General features: G+C 42.8%; 1 protein-coding gene across 3 annotated transcripts; it reads right to left on the reverse strand.

The window, feature by feature from the left end:
• Positions 1-2,389: 2,389 nt before the first annotated feature.
• LOC147883131 (pre-mRNA-splicing factor) lies at positions 2,390-20,441 on the reverse strand. Of its 3 annotated transcripts, none has more exons than XM_087399757.1 (6): positions 20,207-20,441; positions 19,778-19,940; positions 17,730-18,956; positions 17,441-17,496; positions 3,092-3,178; positions 2,390-2,912 (listed from the first exon to the last, which is right to left on the reverse strand). In XM_087399757.1, exons 2-6 carry the CDS (start codon positions 19,917-19,919, stop codon positions 2,406-2,408), a joined length of 2,019 nt encoding a protein of 672 aa, XP_087255883.1. In that variant the 5' UTR covers positions 19,920-19,940; positions 20,207-20,441; the 3' UTR covers positions 2,390-2,405. The 3 variants fall into 3 exon arrangements, with proteins under 3 accessions (XP_087255883.1, XP_087255882.1, XP_087255884.1); XM_087399756.1 differs by having other exon boundaries at positions 17,441-17,517; positions 20,207-20,440; XM_087399758.1 differs by having other exon boundaries at positions 2,584-2,875; positions 17,441-17,517; positions 20,207-20,439.
• Positions 20,442-21,260: the final 819 nt, after the last annotated feature.

A 21,260-nucleotide genomic window follows, 5' to 3' on the forward strand; every position in this document is an offset into this window, starting at 1 on the left:
TGTTACAACCAAAATATGAAAAATGCCATAAAATACAAATACTGCGAAAAAGCCAGTCTAGTACACAAGCTTCACATTGAATGCGCATATAAGATCCTCTATTTTCTGTGCAAATTTTGATTATTTTGACATCGTCGACGCATCCATAGTTGGCCAAAATCCCCAAACCGACCCTAGAGACACCGAAAACTGACGCTCGAAGACCCAAAAAAGGCCAAAAATGCTCGAAACGAAAGATTTGTAATAGAATGTGAATTGGCCAGTTGGCCAGTGACGAAAGATTTGTAATAGAATGCGGTTTGGCCGGTTATAAATCTTCCGTTCTGGGCATTTTTTTTCCTTTTTCGAACCTCCGAGCAGTGATTTTCAATGTCTCCACGGTCAATTTAAGAGTTTTGGCCGGCTCCGGACGCGTCGCCCGCTCCGAACGCGTCAACAATGTCAAAGTTTCGCACATAAAAACATCTCTGAAGATCATGTATGTCAAACTAATAAAAGAGAGATTTTAAATACAACTTCTTTAATCTTTTTGCGTGATTTTTGATATTTTTATAGCGTTACGTTAGCCCTCTACTGATTGGTCGAGAGCCTATTTTTTTAAACCCTAAAAGGTCCCAAAACAAGCTCCCTTTTTTCCTAATGCAATAGCCAAAGCCTAGACAATAAATTGGCTCACCAACCCCAAGCAGCGTCTCATGGATATCAATGAAATCTATTCTTGGCAACCCAAGGAGCACCGTTTTGAAGTCGAGCCACCCTGTTTCCCTCCCCACTCTTCTACTGCTGACGAGGTTGGTCCATCTCGACAACCAATCCATCTCCAACCTCCCCTCCATCGAAGGCGTCATCGACAACCACGAGGCTTCAACCCTGAAGCTTCCGCGTTCCAGCAACGTCTCATTCTTGCTAATCCATGAGGAGACAACCAAGGATAGTTGAGGCGAGATGTGAGCCCCTGGATTAGGCTAACATGGAGTCGTGCATGGCCTCCGAGTGTCGACCTCGGTTAGAAGCGGTAAAGTCGACTGAGCACCAGTTTTGTAGCATAAGGTGCAAATGATTGCATCATCACGACCAATCAATAGATGGAGGTTGGTGCACCGAGCACATACTCTCTTGAAAGGCGGTTCCTTAGGAAGTGATATGGATGTAACAGGCAGAGGACAGAACAAGAGAGCAGTGTGCCGAGTTCTCTACCTCTGACCTGAGTTGCTAGGATAGTGGAATGTTCGATGCAAGCGAGGCGATATGGTTGTAATCAGGTTGGTTTGATTCAATAGAAGTGAACCATCACCCATAGGAGGGACTAGCTACTATGACATCCCTACTGACGTCATCAACGCCCAACAGTGGGTGTAGACCATAGTATAAACATATGCTCTTACACATACAAATCCACACACCCACACATACTTGAGCATCCATTTATACAAAGTCTCTATACTGAGTTTCTATCAACACTCCAAAGGTGAAGGCAAACTCTCGCCCGTTTGGCATGTTTCGTTGCTCAATTAAGAACACTCCTTATCAAATCAAACACGTAAAATTATTAAACGTCTCAGTCAACCAAAAGATAAAACAATATCAAAAACACCCTGAATAATTGGTATTAGGTACTCCGCAACTCCACTCACATGCTCAGCATTGTATGGTAGTGCAAACTATTGAAGACACAACATGAACATTATCAAATGACCACAAATTGGCCTTGGCACAATGCAAACTATTGAAGACACAACATGAACATTATCAAATGACCACAAATTGGCCTTGGCACAATTTATCTCATCCAACACCCAATTTTTCCGAGGTGAAGGGGAAGCAACATCACAGAAGCTTCAAGCTCTGGCTCCTCAAATTATACTACAAACACGTGCTTCTCTCATGCGTGTAACTATACTTAATGATCCATATCTCCTTGTAACTAACATGTGTGCTTGCCTAGTAGCTCGTATACATGGTCTCCCTTGCACTCAATTTTCACGAGAGAATCGCCTAGGACAATCGCAAGACTTCCTAAACAAGCCAGCTCTTTTACAAGGTTAAATGGCCCTGAATTAGTTTTCACTTACCCCAAGCCTGCACTCCTGTTCTTATGAATTCGGAATCTGGCTATCCACAAATGCGATCAAAGCAAATCACTTCAGCATGCAAACAAGGTTCAACCTTGATTTGGCCAATGTGGAATTTGTAAATATTGATGTGGTCATACTAAGCACCTGTGCTAGAAAGCAACCCATCAAGCTGCAAAATTTTGAAAGGGGTGTTCCTACCCTCACCAGTCTTGGGGGCCAGAGACAAAGAAACAGCCTTAAGTATAATCAGAAAGCAACAAACCACAAACTAAAACCAATACCTGCATTATGAGAACTAGTGGTAATGTAGCACACCAAATGTCCGCATATTTAAAAAAAATCTCTAATCGTGCACTTCTGAAAAAGCGACAAGCGAACCATAAATTTGTACAGAAGTAAAGCAGACGAGTGTTTCACCCACACGGAGGTCCAAATCATTTGAATACCATCGCTACATAGTGAAGCCCTTTTATAGACATTGCTCGTACTTAACATGCACCTCAGTATATCGAAAGCAATAAATATTTGCCCTGCTTGTTTATAGAAAACTCCCTGCCTTATCCATGATGACAATCCCTCAAAAGCATGTTTTGAAACAACTAAAACCAAAATCATGCTATTCAAACAATTATCTGCAACTAAAGCCCCAACCCCACTGTTCGACCATCGCGCCGTCTCAAACCAGCAGTAAATTGCTTTTCCAAATCCTGCTGTAGCTCTTGCTGCTTCTCCGCCGTGAACAGTCCAGACACCTTCGCTGTATTGTCTTTTGGCCCTGCTGCAGCTTCGCCTTTCACACCCTACAATTGGGGAGAGGTAGGAGCAGACACTCAGGCTCTAAAATAGCGTTAGGATCATATAACGGTGATGTAATCAAAACAAAATGAAAAGCCCCAAAGAACAATCACAAAAAAAAGGAGCCACAAGTTCATCGCTGCCTAAAGAAAGGGAAGAAAACCTTCATCAATTGAGATACTAAAATATACTAACAATTATCGTTAAGGAGTGAGTGATACCATGAGCTTGTTGAATTTCTCTTGTCGCTCCCTGTCTGCAAACTGAACTGCATCCCATACGTTTGTTGCAGTTGCAGCTACAGGCTCCTGCGAACAGGACCCAAACATTCAAGGAGTTACCAATAAAGATGACCTACAACTTATAAACACCACTGAAGTAAAAAACTCAGGCTCGCGCTTAAAACAGCCACAGATATAGAAATAAAAATCATGCAGTTTTGACCTCCACCACAAAACTTTGCCATGCCTACCATATCCCTTCACAGTTGTCAGCACCCGTAAGTGCATGTACATAAACAAGATACCTTTGTAAGACTAGAATATATAAAATCATACAATTTCAGATTTTTTGTTGTTAAGTCCAAATTTCTACAAAGCAAATAAAAGAGAAAACGAAACAGAAGAAAAAATGAGGTAGCAAAATTTTAAAAAAAACCAAAGGGAGACATACTTAGCAATCAAAGCAACACTCATGTCATCATTAGTGCCCAAGCATAAGCAGCTATACTGGGTTTCTAAAGACCCGCAAAAACCCCACTGCTTACTAAAATACGTCAAATAAACAAAAGAGAAAGAAAACAAGAAATAAAGAAGAAAGGAAGAAGGTGACCACTGATAAGCAAAAATAAACAAACAAATCAAGAAACAAAATCGACCAAAAAACAGGAATAAAATCTCTCTCTCTCTCTCTCTCTCTCTCTCTCTCTCTCACGTAGGAATAAAAGAAAGAATTTACAGAATGAATCAATCATTTAAAACACAAAACTAAATGAACCTCTTATGTACCGCTTCCTACAAAGATGCAAAATTACATTCCTAACTTAGAAAGCACATGCATACTCAACCAAACTCTCTTTTGAAACTAAAAGAAAAATAGGCTGTTTAGCTCCTGCTCAATCATTCTAAACATGCCTAAGGCCCATACACCATAGATAAAAGAGTTCACATCTAAGATTGTGAAACAGGCCTTCAATAACTCAAAGGGCAGTAAAACTAACAAGTAAGCAGTCAACACTGTTACATTAACAATTCAGCAAAAGTATTACCAGCAGATTGGGAGCTAGAGTGCCCCTGCACCAAGTCAAAGACACAGATTGGGCCCAAACCTTGGCGCCCCTTACAGTATTTCTTTAATTAAGTGAGAGGCCCTGAAATCTAGGCTACATAAAGGATACACTCCTTCTTACACCTGGGGCATTCCACATCCCAGTGAGCCACCCCATACCCTGCATAGCCCTTACTGTTCACTGCTCTCACTACTCCTGGCCGTAGGTCTCCACCCCTAGTCCAGGAAGCTTGCACACAGCCCGGAACTGTCACTAGTAACCACACTTGGCCATACAGTTCCCCATAGCTGTTACCAGTGCCCTATTAGTCATCCATCTGCTCAAAGCAGAGAAAGAAAGCATACCAAAGCTTTCTCCACTATCCAGGACTGCCATGACCAATAGTCTCTCACTCCTGATACAATAACCTGTTTCCCAAAAGAGATACTAGCATCACAATACAGCAAACACTATGGCAGTCACACCTGTACCATCCCTCTCCGGGTTCCAGGGATACTTCCCATTCCAAGCATGGATTCTCGACCCCTGCCTACTCAGCAATGAGGCTGTACCAAAGATGTGCCGTCTGCCTAGCAACCACTACCTACACGTGACCCATCCCCTAGAGAAACCAGAAGCATATTCCCACAGGAACAAGGTTAAAAGGGCCAAAACTAGCTCAACAAAGACCTTATAGTACACTATAAGAATCACATAAGGAATGTCAATCATGGTGACCTTCAAATAGAATAGGGTGTTATGCTCTAGCCGAGATAGCATGACCTCGGAAAGATCGGTGGGCATTTTCTCTTAGATGACCGACTTCTGTAATATTTAATGTGCGTAAATAAATTGGTCAAGAGAAGTAACTGCCAAGGTCCTAGGTGAGGGTGTAATGGCATTGACTAGGTGGTTCTTAGTGATAAGGCCTAGGTGCACCTAAATGTGTAATAATGCCAAAGGGCAAATGGTTTAATTGTGCCCCAAGAGAGGGGTAAATGGTGTACCAAGTAAAAAGGGCTAAAATGACATGTGGCAGAGGGAACCATCTAGGGAGTTGTGGGTTTTGTGGATAGGCATGAGAGGCAAAAATTACGTATGTGATGAACCATGTGATCCACGAAGTTGGCTGGGTGGAAATACGAGATGCCATCGCCCGTGATTGAGGAAATCGAATTAGAGAGTTAGCAAAGGTTCGTTTCATTTTGGTATCAGAGCCTATTGTAGAGATCAAGAGCTGGAGCGGCCTGATAAAGGGAGAGCGTGATCTGGAGCGGTCTGGTAAAGGGAGAGCGTGATAATTCGGTTGCCCGTGATGACGAACAGCAAAGCCTGATAATAGCACGGTGGCTGAGTTCGTTGTGAGGGAGGTCTTCGACGAGCGTTCACCAAATAGCGGAGCAGATTGGCGACGTGCTGCGATAGCATGGCGCACCCTTGACGGACGGGCTTTGCGGGGTAGTGGTTATGCCAGAAGCTAAGCTTACAGGTATTCTGTCAGTAAACGAGTTGTAGGCCTGGACCTCCCTCGTGGACTGACGACGTGCAGCTTTGCTGAGCACCGACGTGCGCCTACGTGGAGTCAAGCGAAGGTGGAGCAGGGCGATAACTTACGTAATAGCAAACGAAAAAAAAAAAAACCAGACAGTCCCGTTTTACACAGGCCAGAGGACCTCGAAGCTTCGAGACTTGTCCCTGAGGTCCAAAACCAGCGTAACAGGGTTCAACAGGAGGAGTGACGAGGGAATTCTGGATCTCAGCGCCGTCCATGACGAATTATTCCAGGGAGCAGTTCTTTTCCCTTTTATACAAATTTTGAGTTTGTAGTCGATTCGTTCTGTACAGCAGAGGCTACCGTTTAGAATCCCTGTATAACAAAAGGGGAATCTTATTTATTTATTTTATTTAAAAAAAACTATTTTCCCTTTTGAAACTATGGAGGCAGAAGGACAAGATTCCAAGGTGAATCCTAGTGAATCTAGAGCACGGTCTACACAACAAATGTCCCATCACACAACACCTACTCTGGTCGGTAGGATTTCGGTATTAGAAGAAGCTTTACAGCAAATCATGAACCAGCAGCTTCAAGTGAATGCTCGTAAGAATGAGATTAGGGAGATGGTGCAAGCCTTGTCGGCTAGGCCATCTAGAATTGATAAGGGCAAAGCTCCAGAGCCCAGTATACATTCATCAGAGCGTGCGAGGGTCAAGGTGCCTAATATTGCCAACTATAGACCGGAGAAGTACGCTGGTCGGATGACCGAGCGCAGTTCTGATGTGATCGAGGTTTGGTTACACAAGTGGGAAGAAGCCTTCGCCATTTGTGAAATCAGATCTGATCTAAAGAAAATCCATGAGGCCACTCACCTGTTTATTGAGGCAGCGGATAGATGGTGGATAAAGCAACAGAAAGATCAAGTTGCCCCTACCACCTGGGAAGGGTTTAAAGCTGAGTTTAAGAAACACTTTCTTCCACCTGACGAAGAGTCCCGAGCTTGGGATGCTTATAGAAACCTTCCTCAGAGGAATCTGTCGGTGGCAGAGTACACTGACAAGTTCAGGGAATGTGTCATGAAGATAACAGACCCTCTCCCTATGTCGGTTCAATTAAAAGACTATATCTATGGACTGAACGACAAGATTAAAATGGAAGTTCGGGCTAAATATGTGACTACATTAGATGAATCTATTGCAGTAGCCCTGAACTATGAGGATGCTAGAGGCAGATCTAGTGGATTTGTGCAGGCAGGGACTCAGTATGAGTACCCGAGAAAAGGGGGATTTCAGAGGAAATGGACTTCAAAGACAAGTGTCTCCCAGCCAAGTGGCCAAACCAAGCAGGTGAAGCCGGTTGAGGGACCAGCAAAAACAAGTACCACCGTTGGGGTGAAAAGGAAAATAACTCTAATGGCAGCCCGGGCTTGGTTAAAGTCCTCGTTGACCCCTGAACAAAAAGAGAAAGCTAGAAAAGAAGGATTGTGCTTCGGCTGCCTTCAACGACATCAGTGGAAAGATTGTCCACTAAATAAAGACCGTCGCACAGCCAATATGATAATATCTGAATGCGACGCAGAAATGCAGGAGAGTCCCAATGCAGAACATATGCAGATGCAATTGGCGGGACCTTCTCAGAGGTTAGTACCTGTGTTGTTAAGTGTGTCTGTTACTAAGTTAGTAAGCGGTGCACCTGATAACATCCTTTCAAAGCCCGCAGCAACGGGATATACGGTTTTCAATGAGCCCGAGTTGATTAAAATGAAAGGGCAAGTAGCCACTCATGATGTGATTGTGTTGTTTGACTCAGCGTCAACACACAATGTAATCAACTCGAAGCTTATTAAGAGGCTCAAGTTGAAAACTAGTCCGTCTGACTATGCTTATACGGTCAGGATGGCGGACGGAAGTTCAACTGAAGTATGGGACCAAAGGGTTATCAGTTGGAACTTCGAATTCAGGACTATGTTGAGAAGCTGGACTTTGAATTGACCAGACTTGCTCACGCAGATATAGCCCTGGGCATGGCTTGGCATTTTTGAAAAAATCCAGCCATTGATTGGAAAAAGCATATTTACCAGTTCAAGATAACGGGGTAGAATATGTTTTGCGAGGTGAAAAGGATTTACCTGGAGAACCACTGATTTCAGCCATGGAAATTCGGAGGACTCCGAAAGAGTTTCTGTGTCTGTGTATAGCATCGGTAGAGTCGATTGATGATGCATCGACTAGCACTGAGGCTACCCAAGATGGGAAAATGGCCGAGTTGGATAAAGAAATATCAGAGAAGTTCTCTGAATGTTTTAGGGATGAACTACCTTATGGGTTACCTCCAAAGCGGAAAGTTCAGCATAAGATTGAACTGATCCCGGAGGCGCGGAACCTATAAATAGACCTCCCTATAGAATGAGCTTCATTGAAGAGACGGAGGTGCGTAGACAACTAGAAGAATACCTCAAGTTGGGGCAGATTCAACCAAGTTTCTCACCTTTTGCTTCGCCAGTGATATTAAAGAAGAAAAAGGATGATACGTTTCGCCTCTGTATAGATTACAGAGCATTCAATAATATCATTGTTAAGCACAGGTATCCGATGGCTCGGATTGATGATTTGCTAGATGCATTACATGGAGCCATGATTTTCAGCAAGATAGATCTTAAGTGTGGCTACCATCAGATCCGGATTAGAGCCGAGGATGTGCATAAAACCGCTTTTAGAAGCCGGTTTGGTCATTACGAGTTTTTGGTAATGCCCTTTGGACTTACCAATGCTCCAGCGACATTCATCATGCTTATGAACGATTTACTACGTCCGTATATCGGAAAGTTTGTAGTACATTTTATTGATCATATTCTAGTGTTCAATGAAAGTATTACTGAGCATCGTGAACACTTGAGAATAGTGTTCAGTACTTTGAGGAAAGCCAGTCTTTATGTAAATAAAAAGAAAACTATATTGTGTATGGTTAGGCTTGAATATTTAGGGTTCATAATTACTCCACAGGGAGTAGAAATGGATCCGAAGAAAGTGGCTACGATACTAACTTGGCCAATCCCTCAGAGTTTGACCGCGTTGCGATCATTCTTGGGATTTGTCCAATTTTACAAAAGGCATATCAAAGGATATTCCGAAATAGTATAGCCATTGACTGATCTGACCTCAGATAAAGTACCTTTTATTTGGGGACAAAATCAACAAGAAAGTTTTAACACCATAAAACAAGCTGTGGTCACAGGACCGGTGTTAAAAATAGTTGATCCCCAGAAACCGTTGTTCCTGAAAACCGATGTAAGTGGCATTGCGGTAGGAGTAGTTCTCCTTCAAGAGGGAAGGCCAGTAGCCTTTGAAAGCAAGAAGCTTTCTCCCTCTCAAAGGAATTGGCCAACTCATGAATTGGAGTTGTATGTTGTTATCCATGCTTTGAAAACATGGAGGCATTATTTGTATGGTTCAGAGTTTTATGTGGATGTGGATCATGATACTCTGAAACATTTTAGTAAACAGCCTGACTTGAGGAGCCGCCAAGCTAGGTCGGCAAAGCTCATGCAGGAGTTTAATTTAACAATTCGGTACCGAAGAGGAAAAGATAATAAGGTTGCTGACGCGTTGTCTCGCATTATGCACAACCTGAGTTTCACGATATTAGAGAGTGCTCTGATGACCGAGATCAGAGAAACTCAAAAAGTGAACGAGTTTGTCCAGAGCTTATGGCCTAAGGCTCATGTGTTAAAACCCGGGGAAAATGAAAAGGATGACCTGGCATCCAGAAAAGGCCAAACTTATGCAAGATATACCATAAGGGATGGTATGCTAGAAAGAAATGGCAAGGTTGTAGTACCTAGTCAGAATGATCTTAGGCAGAGAGTCATTCGACAGTGCCATGATAGTCCGTGTGCGGGACATCCAGGAGTCGAGAAGACATATGATCTCGTGAAGCGAGATTTCTTTTGGCCAAAGATGAAAAAGCATATTCATGAATATGTGACACGGTGTTTCTCGTGTCAGGTAAGCAAGGCCGAGCGGGTGAAGCCACCCGGACTTTTACAGCCCTTGGAGATACCACTAAGTAAGTGGGAGAGCATTTCCATGGACTTTATTGTAGGGCTGCCTACGACACAAGGAGTATATGATTCTATCCTTGTGGTGGTTGATCGTCTAACCAAGATGGCTCACTTCATTCCGACTAGGGAGTCTGTTAGTGCCCCGCAAGTGGCGGATTTGTTTATTAGACATATATTTCGTCTGCATGGATTGCCTAGATCCATAGTGTCAGACAGAGATGTCAGATTTACCGATCATTTTTGGACCGCGGTTTTTGAGACACTAAGGACTGAGTTGGGAATGAGTAGTGGGGATCATCCTGAGACGGATGGTCAGACGGAGAGAGTCAACCAGACTTTAGAGGATATGCTGAGGGCATATGTGTCATTGAGGCAACATACGTGGGACAAGTGGTTGCCATTATTGGAGTTTGCCTACAATGATAGAAATCATTCCTCTACAGGGTTCAGTCCGTTTGAGCTGAACTATGGTTATACACCAGCAAATCCAACTATAGTTGGAGTACCTCAGAAAGTGCCTAGTGCCGCGAACTTTGTGATTCAGATGCGGGAGATGCTAGCACTTGCGAGAGCTAATATCCGCCAGGCTATGGATAGAGCCAAGGTATATGCGGATGAAAACCGGTCTATAAGAGTATTTAAGGAAGGAGAAAAAGTTTTTCTCAGAGTTCCTTCGCACTCGAAGTCGTTGACTTCAGGAGAGTGTGCTAAGTTATCACCTCGATACTGTGGGCCATGGTTAATTCTAAAAAGAATAGGCAACGTAACCAATAAATTAGAATTACCACCGGGGTGTAAGGCGCACCCAGTGTTTCATGTTTCTCGTTTAAAGAAATTTTGCATACCGGTGACTCACTAATCGAAGGTGTTGTTTTGTTTCAGGAGATAGAGGATAATGCAAGACGCAAACCAACAAGAATCCTGGACCGAGGAACAATGCAAGTGCGCAATTGGAAGATCCCCACGGTGTTGGTTGCATGGCATGGTTTACCTCTATCGGAAGCTACCTGGGAATCCGTATACCAGTTACGGAGAGTGTTCCCAGATTTCATCATCGAGGACGCTGATGCTTGAAGAGGGAAGGAATGTTATGCTCTAGCCGAGATAGCGTGACCTCGGAAAGATCGGAGGGCATTTTCTCTTAGATGACCGACTTCTGTAATATTTAATGTGCGTAAATAAAATGGTCAAGAGAAGTAACTGCCAAGGTCCTAGGTGAGGGTGTAATGGCATTGACTAGGTGGTTCTGAGTGCTAAGGCCTAGGTGCACCTAAATGTGTAATAATGCCAAGGGGCAAATGGTTTAATTGTGCCCCAAGAGAGGGGTAAATGGTGTACCAAGTAAAAAGGGCTAAAATGACGACATGTGGCAGAGGGAACCATCTAGGGAGTTGTGGGTTTTGTGGATAGGCATGAGAGGCAAAAATTACGTATGTGATGAACCATGTGATCCACGAAGTTGGCTGGGTGGAAATACGAGATGCCATCGCCCGTGATTGAGGAAATCGAATTAGAGAGTTAGCAAAGGTTCATTTCATAGGGCTTGGCCCTAAATCATTAATTATGTAGCATGAGATTTTTGGCACATCTCTAAGCACTCAAGTCAAGGTAGCTCTCAAAGAGAAAGGAATGAAGGGCCTCCATATAATGAATCCCTTGAGCTAAGGGTCAATAAAATTCATCGAAAAGGCTAAGAGACATACAAGCAACTACTATAGAGAATCTCATCTTCTCTTAGGGAAGAATTTGACCTATTTTAGGATCATTAGTAGAAGAAATTGAGATCCAAAACATAGACATGGAGCACCTCTCTATCACTTATGCTATTTCCAAAGAGAGAATTTAGTGAGGATGTGATAGCCAAGGCTTAACACTAGTTTGGTAGAAGGACTTAAAAATGTCCTACGGTACTTTTATGTCCTATTAACTTAACCACTTCCTAAGAATTATTCGACGCCATTGATACAATATTTTGGGATTTTGATGACATAATAGCTTATATGCTTTAAAAAACTTGGAATTATGCATTGGAACTCACTTCTTATTTTGAGTTCTATCTAGAGTTTTAAGTTCAACCTAGCAGCAAAATTTCAAGCTGTTTTCTCAGTTTTAACGTCCATAGTTCTTATTAGAATCGGTTTTCTAAGAGATTGAAAGTCCTAGAGTCTAAGGATAACTATGATTCATATGTTTATATTACTTTGGAGCTAGATAATCATGCTTATTATGATGTATGGTCTTAAATGTAATTTTAGTGGATGCTAATAGCCAGGCAAATTTTGATTTTTTACAAAATCTTTGACATGTATAACAATTTCGAAACTCAACCATACTTTGTATATGTCTTAAATAGGATATTATGGAGTGGCATGAGTTTTAAGGGGACATAATATCCTATAGAACACCAAATTTGAACCTTATCTTGATTGTTCATTATGCTGCAATTAAGTTATTTTCAAGATACAAGGGTTAACTAACTAGCACCTCGTTCGGTATTTCTTTAATCAAGTGAGAGGCCCTGAAATCCAGGCTACATAAAGAATACACTCCTTACAGCTGGGGCATTCCACATCCAGTGAGCCACCCCATACGCTGCATAGTCCTTACTGTTCACCCCTCTCACTACTCCTGGCAGTAGGTCTCCATCCCTAGTCCAAGAAGCTTGCACACAGCCCTAAACTGTCACTAATAACCACACTTGGCCATACAGTTCCCCATAGCTATTACCAGTGCCCAATTAGTCATCCATCTGCTCAAAGCAGAGAAAGAAAGCATACCAAATCTTTCTCCACTATCTAGGACTGCCATGACCGATAGTCTCTCACCCTATGGGTTGCACATATCCTGATACAATAACCTGTTTCCCAAAAGAGATCTAGTATCAAAATACAGCAAACACTATGGCAGTCACACCTGTACCATCCCTCTCGAGGTTCCAAGGATACTTCCCATTCCAAGCATAAATTCCCGACCCCTGCCTACTCAGCAAGGAGGCTGTACCAAAGATATGTCGTCTGCCTAGCAACCAATGCCTACACGTGACCCATCTCCTAGAGAAACCAAAAGCATATTCCCACACGGAACATGTTACTAGCCAAAGCCAACCAATAGGATACACAATGAGTACAAACTCACTCAGTATCACAAACATTAGCCCTACAGGGCTTTGCTCTCATCCATTGACTCACTGGAATACCCACACAATGGGTGAAAGCATAACTGAACTACCCACGGTGCTCAAAAGAACGAACAACCTCCGCAAGCATTCACTGTGAATCACCCTACCAAGCAAGACTCTCCCGAACAGTTCACAACAAGTGCCCATTCACAAGAGCATAACTAACTCACCCAATCAATCTTGAGAGCATCAAACTAAGCTTATACACGAGCTTATGCACACAAGGGAGGAACTACCACTCCTACGCTGCCACATTGGAAAGCTGTTCCGTACAACAATGAAGAGAATCGTCTATACAATGCATCTGTCCGTACAGCCTGTGCACTAGCATCATTCACTACCCGTGCAGCTCCTCGTACGCTGACAGTCCATACTACAGAACAGACCGTACTCCTTGCTGCAGTCCGTACCATCTGCAGGGACTGTTTTGTACAGTCATACGTCTGCACGGACTGTTCCGTCCAACCGTTCGCACAGCCTGCACAGCCCATATGACGACACCCCTTCGGTACAGCTCGCCACTACCAGTCCGTATGACGACCGTACCTCGCGTCCTCTTCCTTGCTTCTCCGCCTCCTTTTCCTTGCGTGCAAATGTCCGTCTGTAGGAGTCAACCCACATCGCGTCATTCCCTTTGCCCAAGGCCTTCCTTTCCAAAAGGGGCTGCATGGGCTTGCCACGTGGCAGCCCATGCCTTCAAAAGCCCACCAATGACCAACTTGAAAACTAAGCGTATTTTGCCCCCTTTTTGGTCCAAACCACAAAAATCACCCCCAAGGGTTTCATTGCTATTGCGGAAACTCTGCTTGATCTGGTTTCTCAGGGTGAGAATCCTGGATGTGTTCTTGGACTCGTAGAGAGCTGCGAGATGACGGATGAATGCAGTGTGGTAGAGAGAATGCTACGTGAGATTTCCAATGAAAGGGTGATACCCTTTCATTAATGTCCCTTGAGATCACTCAAGTTCCATCTTCCCATTTACACCTACCCTTATCCTATGACCCATGCACCTACCATTCAATGCACTCTAATGCACCCTTTCCCTTTCCTATTGCCCCTAGGACCTAGACACATGTGTGCACATCTTTATTACTGATCATTGGCCAATGTTACATAGTTTTGGCGGTTACTATTTACACCGCTTGATCGATCATAAATACAAACATATAACCGCACCATCAAATTGGCGCCTTACAATAATAAGGTTCTAATGACTATTAATTAACTAAATAATCATTTCTCTTGTCATGACAGTCAGCAGTCTGTCAGGTTGGCGCACTAGGGCAGAGCAGAGGGCCAGATTGGCCCTGGTCTGCAGATACCTACAGACGGGGGCATACAGGCCTTACAAAAGGAGGGCCCTTGCGTCTGAGAAGGAGTCCATATCTGGCCCAGCAAGCAGTACAATTCTGCACCAGTTCTGTACCCTCCAGAGAACATACACACAGGCAGATCTACACTGCAGTAGAGCCATACCTGACCACAGAGGTTGTTTCCAGAGGTGAATGCTGTGCGGAGTGCAATGAGAGCTTTGTTCAGAGGGAGCCTCCCCTACTAGCTCCTCAAGTTTTTGTACTCAAGATTCATCTATATATCTTTCTGTTTCTGGCTATACATCTAAGATCCAGATTGTCCTCTACTTTCAAGTAAAGCAAATGTATATGAGTTCTGTTCCACAGTCGTGTTGGCCCTAAGCAAGCAACCTACCTCTATGTTTTCTAACACACCACTACCATAGTTCAAAGAAATGTTTCAATACTTAGAAACGTGAAACGTTTTGAAACGTTTCAAAAAAATAGGGGGCGTTGTATATTTGGGTCTTGATAAATGCAAATTTTATGCCCTGCATACATATAACTATGCAAACTGAGTTTAAAAATCACAAATGCCTTCATACAATGCCTATAGTGCCCAATGATATTGGAAGTACTCTAGTTTGTAAGTTGTTACTAGCGAGTTGTTACAGAAGACTAGAGATAATTTAAATTAGAGTGTGAGCTTTGAACTTTAAAAATTAGTAATATAGAGACTAGAATCTAGATTACAATGTTTTAACTAAAGTTTACTGAAATATTAATATCTTTGATTTAGTTAGTACATGTAAAGGTACTCCACGTTTCATTGGTAATGAAACGTTTCGAAACGTTTTGCAAGTTTCAAAATGTTTCGTTACCAATGAAACGCGTTTCATTGTGACTATGAGCACTACACGTCAAATCTTTCCTGGAGTTCTTGCAATAGCCCTCGGTTCCATTCCAAATGAAGCTTCAAGCTTCCCATTTGCAATTGAATGCCGACAGCTACTTGCTTCAGGATTGCTTTCCTCTCCTATATGGCACGAAAGGAGCGTGACGATGTTGGCATGCACGAGTCATAGGATGATTCACTACATTGAGTTTATAGACGGAGATATTACCCATACATCCTAGATGTCCCAACCATACATCATCTAAACAAAAGAGAAACAGGGTCAGCTAATATGCCTCTCAGTCTTAATTCAGACTTCCTTAAGCATGTCTCACTAAGTGTAGGCTCTATAGGAGCCTTTTTTCTTTGTTCAGATTACGAAGCAGAGCTTCATTTGAAGTCTCCAATATCTTCACATCCACTTGGTACATGCATTAAGGATCCCTTTGGGTCAGCTCACAGTTTCAGTGCACACAATGAGCATTGTGAGAGAGTACGGGATTATCCCTCCTGATCAAAGAATAGCTTGACATGTGATACCCAAGAGGCCAACGTCAACAACCATTGGATCTTCTGGGTGCAGCCCCTCATATGACATAATATCCTTCTCAATGGCACTTGACTCTTTTCGTGAGAAGAAACAATGACCACCTGTCGAGAGCCACAATGTCACACGACTGGACATTAAAAAGACACTCATTTTTCAATAGGACGATGACAAAGATGGGAAGGAGAGTGAGGATGTTGACAGGATCTACAGAATGCTTTACCACTGGCTTCCCATGGATGATAACATAGAATTTATACTTAGAGTTGGATGCCATCTCCGGAACCAACAAGCTTTAAGTGTATTCATTTTTTACCCAACCAGTCATGTGCACATTAGGTAGTGCACAATAAGCCCCTAACCGCTAGTTTCAATTTGGGTAAATTCTCAGGAGCCTAAGTTATGGCCCTAGCAAGCCTAGGGTACATTAAATGCTCTAAGCCTAATTGCACCTGTTGCTTGCTGCCCATCAGCCACAAGCAGATTGTGATTTTCAGCATAGATCTTTTCATCTCATGATAGTCACTCATAAGGTTGAAAACCATAAACTCCATCACGCATAGCAAGGACTAGCTACTATGACATCCCCACTGACGTCATCAACACCCAAACAGTGGGTGTAGACCATAGTATAAACATATGTCACACATACAAATCCACACACCCACACATACTTGAGCATCCATTTATACAAAATCTTCATACTGAGTTTCTGTCAGCACTCTGGAGGTGAAGGGCAGACTCAGCCATGATGAAAGTTAGCACTAAAAGAGAAGCTAATCAAAAGGAAGTCCAAAATCTCTTCATTCAAGCTACAACTGCTTGTGAAGACTAAATGATTTCATTTTAGTCTCTCGCAAGAACATATCGATAATAAGGCATGTCTAGACACAAAAATTGGTGAGAGTAGGCTTGGGGATGCTAGATGGCAATCAACCTAAGGGTGTACAGACTTCGACCGCATCATGCATTGGAGGACAGTAGTACAGGAATGTCAAAGCTCTTCGCTGGTGAAGCTACCCTAGAAAGTCCGTGGCTTAATACATGGGAGACCGCACTTGCAAACACACTCATCCTCATTGATAACTAGCATGAAGGGTAAAACAACGGTCTTGCAAACATTGGAAGGTGAGTTAGCAGGGACTAGCTACTATGGCATCCCCACTGACGCCATCAGTGCCCAACAGTGGGTGTATACAAATCCACACACCCACACATACTTGAGCATCCATTTATACACAAGTCTTCGCACTGAGTTTCTGTCTCCCGAGGTGAAAGGCAGACGCAGCCGTGACAAAGGCTAGCAGGCTAATCAAAAAGTAGTCCACATTTTCTTCAATCAAGCTACATCTCTGGCATCACCTTATGCAAGGCAGGACCAATATATCCTGACTATCAAATTTCCAGTATTCAAGACAAGGGACAGATCCTCCATGATACAACTATAGCAGCAAAGCTCAGAACCCTTGGTATTGAGAGGCTATTGACGACTTTGGGCTATTGATTTACTTTTGTAAACACAAACGCTTCCTTTCAAGTCAAATCTTGCTGCCCATTGATACCTAGTGCTTGCTTAGATGCACAATCATGACATAAAGGAGAGTGAACAAAAGGAGAACCACAGACTTTTGGATAAACTGGAAAAAAATCAATTCATCTTGTCATCAGTCCTTTGTACTTTGTTTTCCAAAATACAACCCCCCCGCCCCCCCCCCCCCCCCCAAAACCAAAAAAAAGCATTTCACACAACAAAACAGGCAACAGCAGGCAAGCCCACACCATCACAGCTATACCCACAAAGCTCAACACATATCCAAAATTGGCCAGAAATCATACCTGATGTTTGCTTCCCCATAAAAGCTTCTTTTTCTGGTCTGCAGACATGAAGCCTCCTGCGCCAAGATTCTTGTTGACTAAAGATGTCAAATATGTTCAACAGGTTAGAATGCTCATATTTAAAAAGTAAAACATTATTGATCATTGAAGCAAATACAATCCTGCTACAGTGGGTGAGCCACACCTGGGAGAGCAGACATACGAAACCTAAGCACCACTCGATTTTTAAAAACGGAAACATAAACCAACAGAATAAGAAGTATCTCAGAGACAACAAATAAAAACTGACCAAGCTCTGCTGCTCTCATAGCTGCCAGCTTCGCATGGTTAAAATCATTTGCTACCTCTGCCTCTGAAGCCACAGGCGCAACTTCTGAAGCGCTCTCTGCTGCAGGACCCCATTTTGTCCCCTTTGTTAAATCTTCATCTCCAGTAGCCAAAACTGATTTCCCAGACTCATCAACATGATTAGGAGCAGCTGCAGTTAAACCATGTGGATTGCCAGGACCTACATCCTCAGATTGGGACAATGTCTCAGAGCTTGCAAATCCCACTTTGTTAAACTCACTTGGGTGTTTTCTCCCCTTCTCTCTTTGTTCATTACTGTCACGTCCAGCTCGTGTCTTCTCTGTTGAATCTCCAGAAATAGCACCACTCAAATTAGTTCCATCCATCCCAGCATCAGGTACATGACTCAACTTTTTATAATCCTTCTCAGATTCAGCTTTTTCCCTATGCAAATCTCTGTTTCTATGATCATCATCCTCTTTCACAATCTCCCTTTCTTCTCTGCCCTTTGGTCGACCAGGTTCCTTGAAACTTTCCTTCATTTTATCCCCGTCTACCTTGGACTCCTGCTTTTCCTTGTACCAATCTCCACCTCGTCTCTCTTCTTTATCTTTGTGTCGATCTCGTTCATGATGATCCTCCCTTCCACGATAATAATCATAATCCTTTCCTCTTCCTTTTTCTCTGTCTCTAACATCTGAATCTCTTGATCTTTCAACATCCACATCCAAATCTATATCCCCTCGTCTTGCTCCAGATTTTGCCCTTCCAGAACCTAGTTCTCGATCTTTGCTCCTATACCTGTCTCTGTCATCACTTCTGTCCTTCTCCTTATCCCTATCTCGATCATGTGGCCTGATATCTTTTCTTCTCTCTCTGCTCTCATCATTGCCCCTCTCTCTAAATGTCCTTTCAGGACTCCTTGGATCAACTCTAGAATGTCTCCTTTCGTCACGACGATAATAATCAGATCGGTTACTCGAGTCGATGGAGTGGCGATGACTCCGATCATGGTAACTACTATGCCTCCTGTTGTAGTCGTAATTGTAATCATCAGATTTACCGTACCGATCCCGGTTTCGATGCTCATATGCCCCTGCATCTGTTCCCCTCCTGGTTCGTCCAGCATCTCCCCTGCCCAATTCTTCTGATTCGACTCTCCTTCCCCTCTTTGGTCCCCCATCATCTTGACTATACAGAGATGGACTCCTATTGCGCTTCCATCGACCTTTTTATCAAACATAAACTTAATATTAGCACTAGACAGAATCTCAGAAACTATAAAACAAGTTACAACAAAAACCCTACCGTTGGGCAGACAATACAAAACAACTGCGCAAATTATAGATGAGAACGTGCCCAAACTTATCCTAAGAGTGAGAAAAAGAGTGCAGTTTTAACCTCATGATATAGTCACCCACAACCTAAATACGCAGAGGTATTAACAACTACAGCATCCCATGAACATAATCAGCATAAAATGCAATATGTACCATTACACAAACATAAGATCTCAAATAATTCCACAAACCCAGAAAACATGAACATCCAGAAACACCACACATCTGATTTTATAGGTGCAAAACAAAGTCCATGTCCCAACTTAGTGGAACAGGCACCGAAAGTTGCATTACCTTGAATGGTGAGAACTGGCCAAACACGTAGCTAAATCAGTTAGAATCCCCCCTACCCACCCCAACAAAAAAAGCAACTAGAGCAAAATTTTCATCCAAAAGAACAGCCGAAACCAGAGCTCAATTATTTTGAGAAAGCACTCTCCCCAACATACATGAGAAGAACCTCAGCAGGAAGTACCCCTAGATTGAGCAATATTTGTTTCCTCCAAGGAAAGTCACACATCGCGGTAGGCATGGAAACCCTAATTTTAAAGAGACCTTACGCAAGTGAAAAGGCGTGTCAAAAAGCATAGCTTCAAACAAGCCGCATTTACAGAGTCCAAAGCCGATAATGTTCTTTGAGGAAAGGATAAAAGGTCACGAGTATCTCTTACAATTGCCAGGGAAAATTGGAGCAACGAAGTAACGACACCTGGGGAAGAAGGCGACTGGGAACGTGACGTCGAAGGGGAATGGCGCCGATAATTCCTGCGAGATGTATCGTTTGCTGGCTTTCGGAAGGATGGTCGCGATTCCGTAACGTCCGGTGACTGTGCGGACGGACTTGAACTCATTGTAGACGGCCACGTCGCCACCTTGTTTCAGAGAAAGAACGCAATCAGAAGCATAACAGTAAGCCGGAAATGCAGACCCATAGTCAAGCAGTCTGCGAGATGGGAGGTGAGATCACTAGGGTTTTGGGCTTTTCGATCAATCTAGACTGAGCAGGCTGAGCAAGCAAATTGAGGGCCAGTGAATTGGCTCAAAAGAACGCTCTTGAAGTTGTGCAAAATGAGAGGGGGGGGGAATGAATGAAGGACAGAGAGAGCTGTGATTTATTGACAGGAGAGTGATTACTTACATGGAAATGGACGGAATTGGGCTGAATCGCGAGCTCAAAATGCGAATTTGAAAGAGGAGATGGAGATGATGTTCGTTGCAGCACAGCTATCCAGAAGCCAAACGAGACATAGCACAATATAGACAGTATGCAATTAACACAAACACTTTTCGTTGAGAGACAATCCGAAAAATATCCCCACCTTGAAAAGTTCCCCTTCTTCCACTTCCTCAATTAGTCCATTCTTCATAACATATCATCCCCTTAAATCAAGAGCTTTCATTGCTTTCCCCCCTCTCTAAACACACTTTTTATCAAGTTGCGTTTTCATATTGCTTCCACGATTGGGCAAAAGGAATGAGTCCGTTCCCCCGCCGCTCTCTCTTAAGATGTTAGATAGTGCTCTTTCAGACTACATTTTTGTTTCCTTCTCTAATAATAGAAGTTTGCCTTTTTCCTGGGAAAAAAAAAGAAAGAAAGTTTTGTATGTAAAAAATCGAGATATAATGTTAGGCAGCTCGAAATTTTTTAGAAATTAAACTTAAACTTTGAAAATAGAACTCTTTAAAGCCTACAAATTTCAAAGATTTTAGTTATATTTTTTTGCTAAGTAGAACCTACAAATGTCCCCAAAAAAACCTTTAAAATTTTCAACTTCAAGGTTTTTGTATCTATTGATAAATATGCTTTCTGTGAACACTAGCACTTGAGCTATGCTTCTGTTTGCTACAAACATCTTCAAACATTTGCCTTGCAATATGTCTATATCGCCACTACCATCAACTGAGGAACATGTACGTTCATGCATTTATCTATAGCCTTGCATATCGTGGAGAGCTGACTACTACAAACTTGTTCTTAGAAGCCAAGCATTCACAAAAGAAGAGCACCTTGAATGTTGGGGTCTTTCCATTCTATATCACAAATCCATTAAGGGTAGAGATCCCAAAGCTTTTGTGTGTGGATTCTTTAAGGATGCCCTACAAGAGGTTAACTTTGACTCTATACATTAAGGTTGTGGGGTCACATGTTAAGGAGAGGGTTCCTTCTTTTCATCCATCATCCATTCTAGCAA

Source organism: Dipteris shenzhenensis, chromosome 28 (genome assembly GCF_047967505.1).
Source record: "Dipteris shenzhenensis isolate YYH24624 ecotype China chromosome 28, Dip_SZ_1.0, whole genome shotgun sequence".
Taxonomy (NCBI): Eukaryota; Viridiplantae; Streptophyta; class Polypodiopsida; order Gleicheniales; family Dipteridaceae; genus Dipteris; species Dipteris shenzhenensis.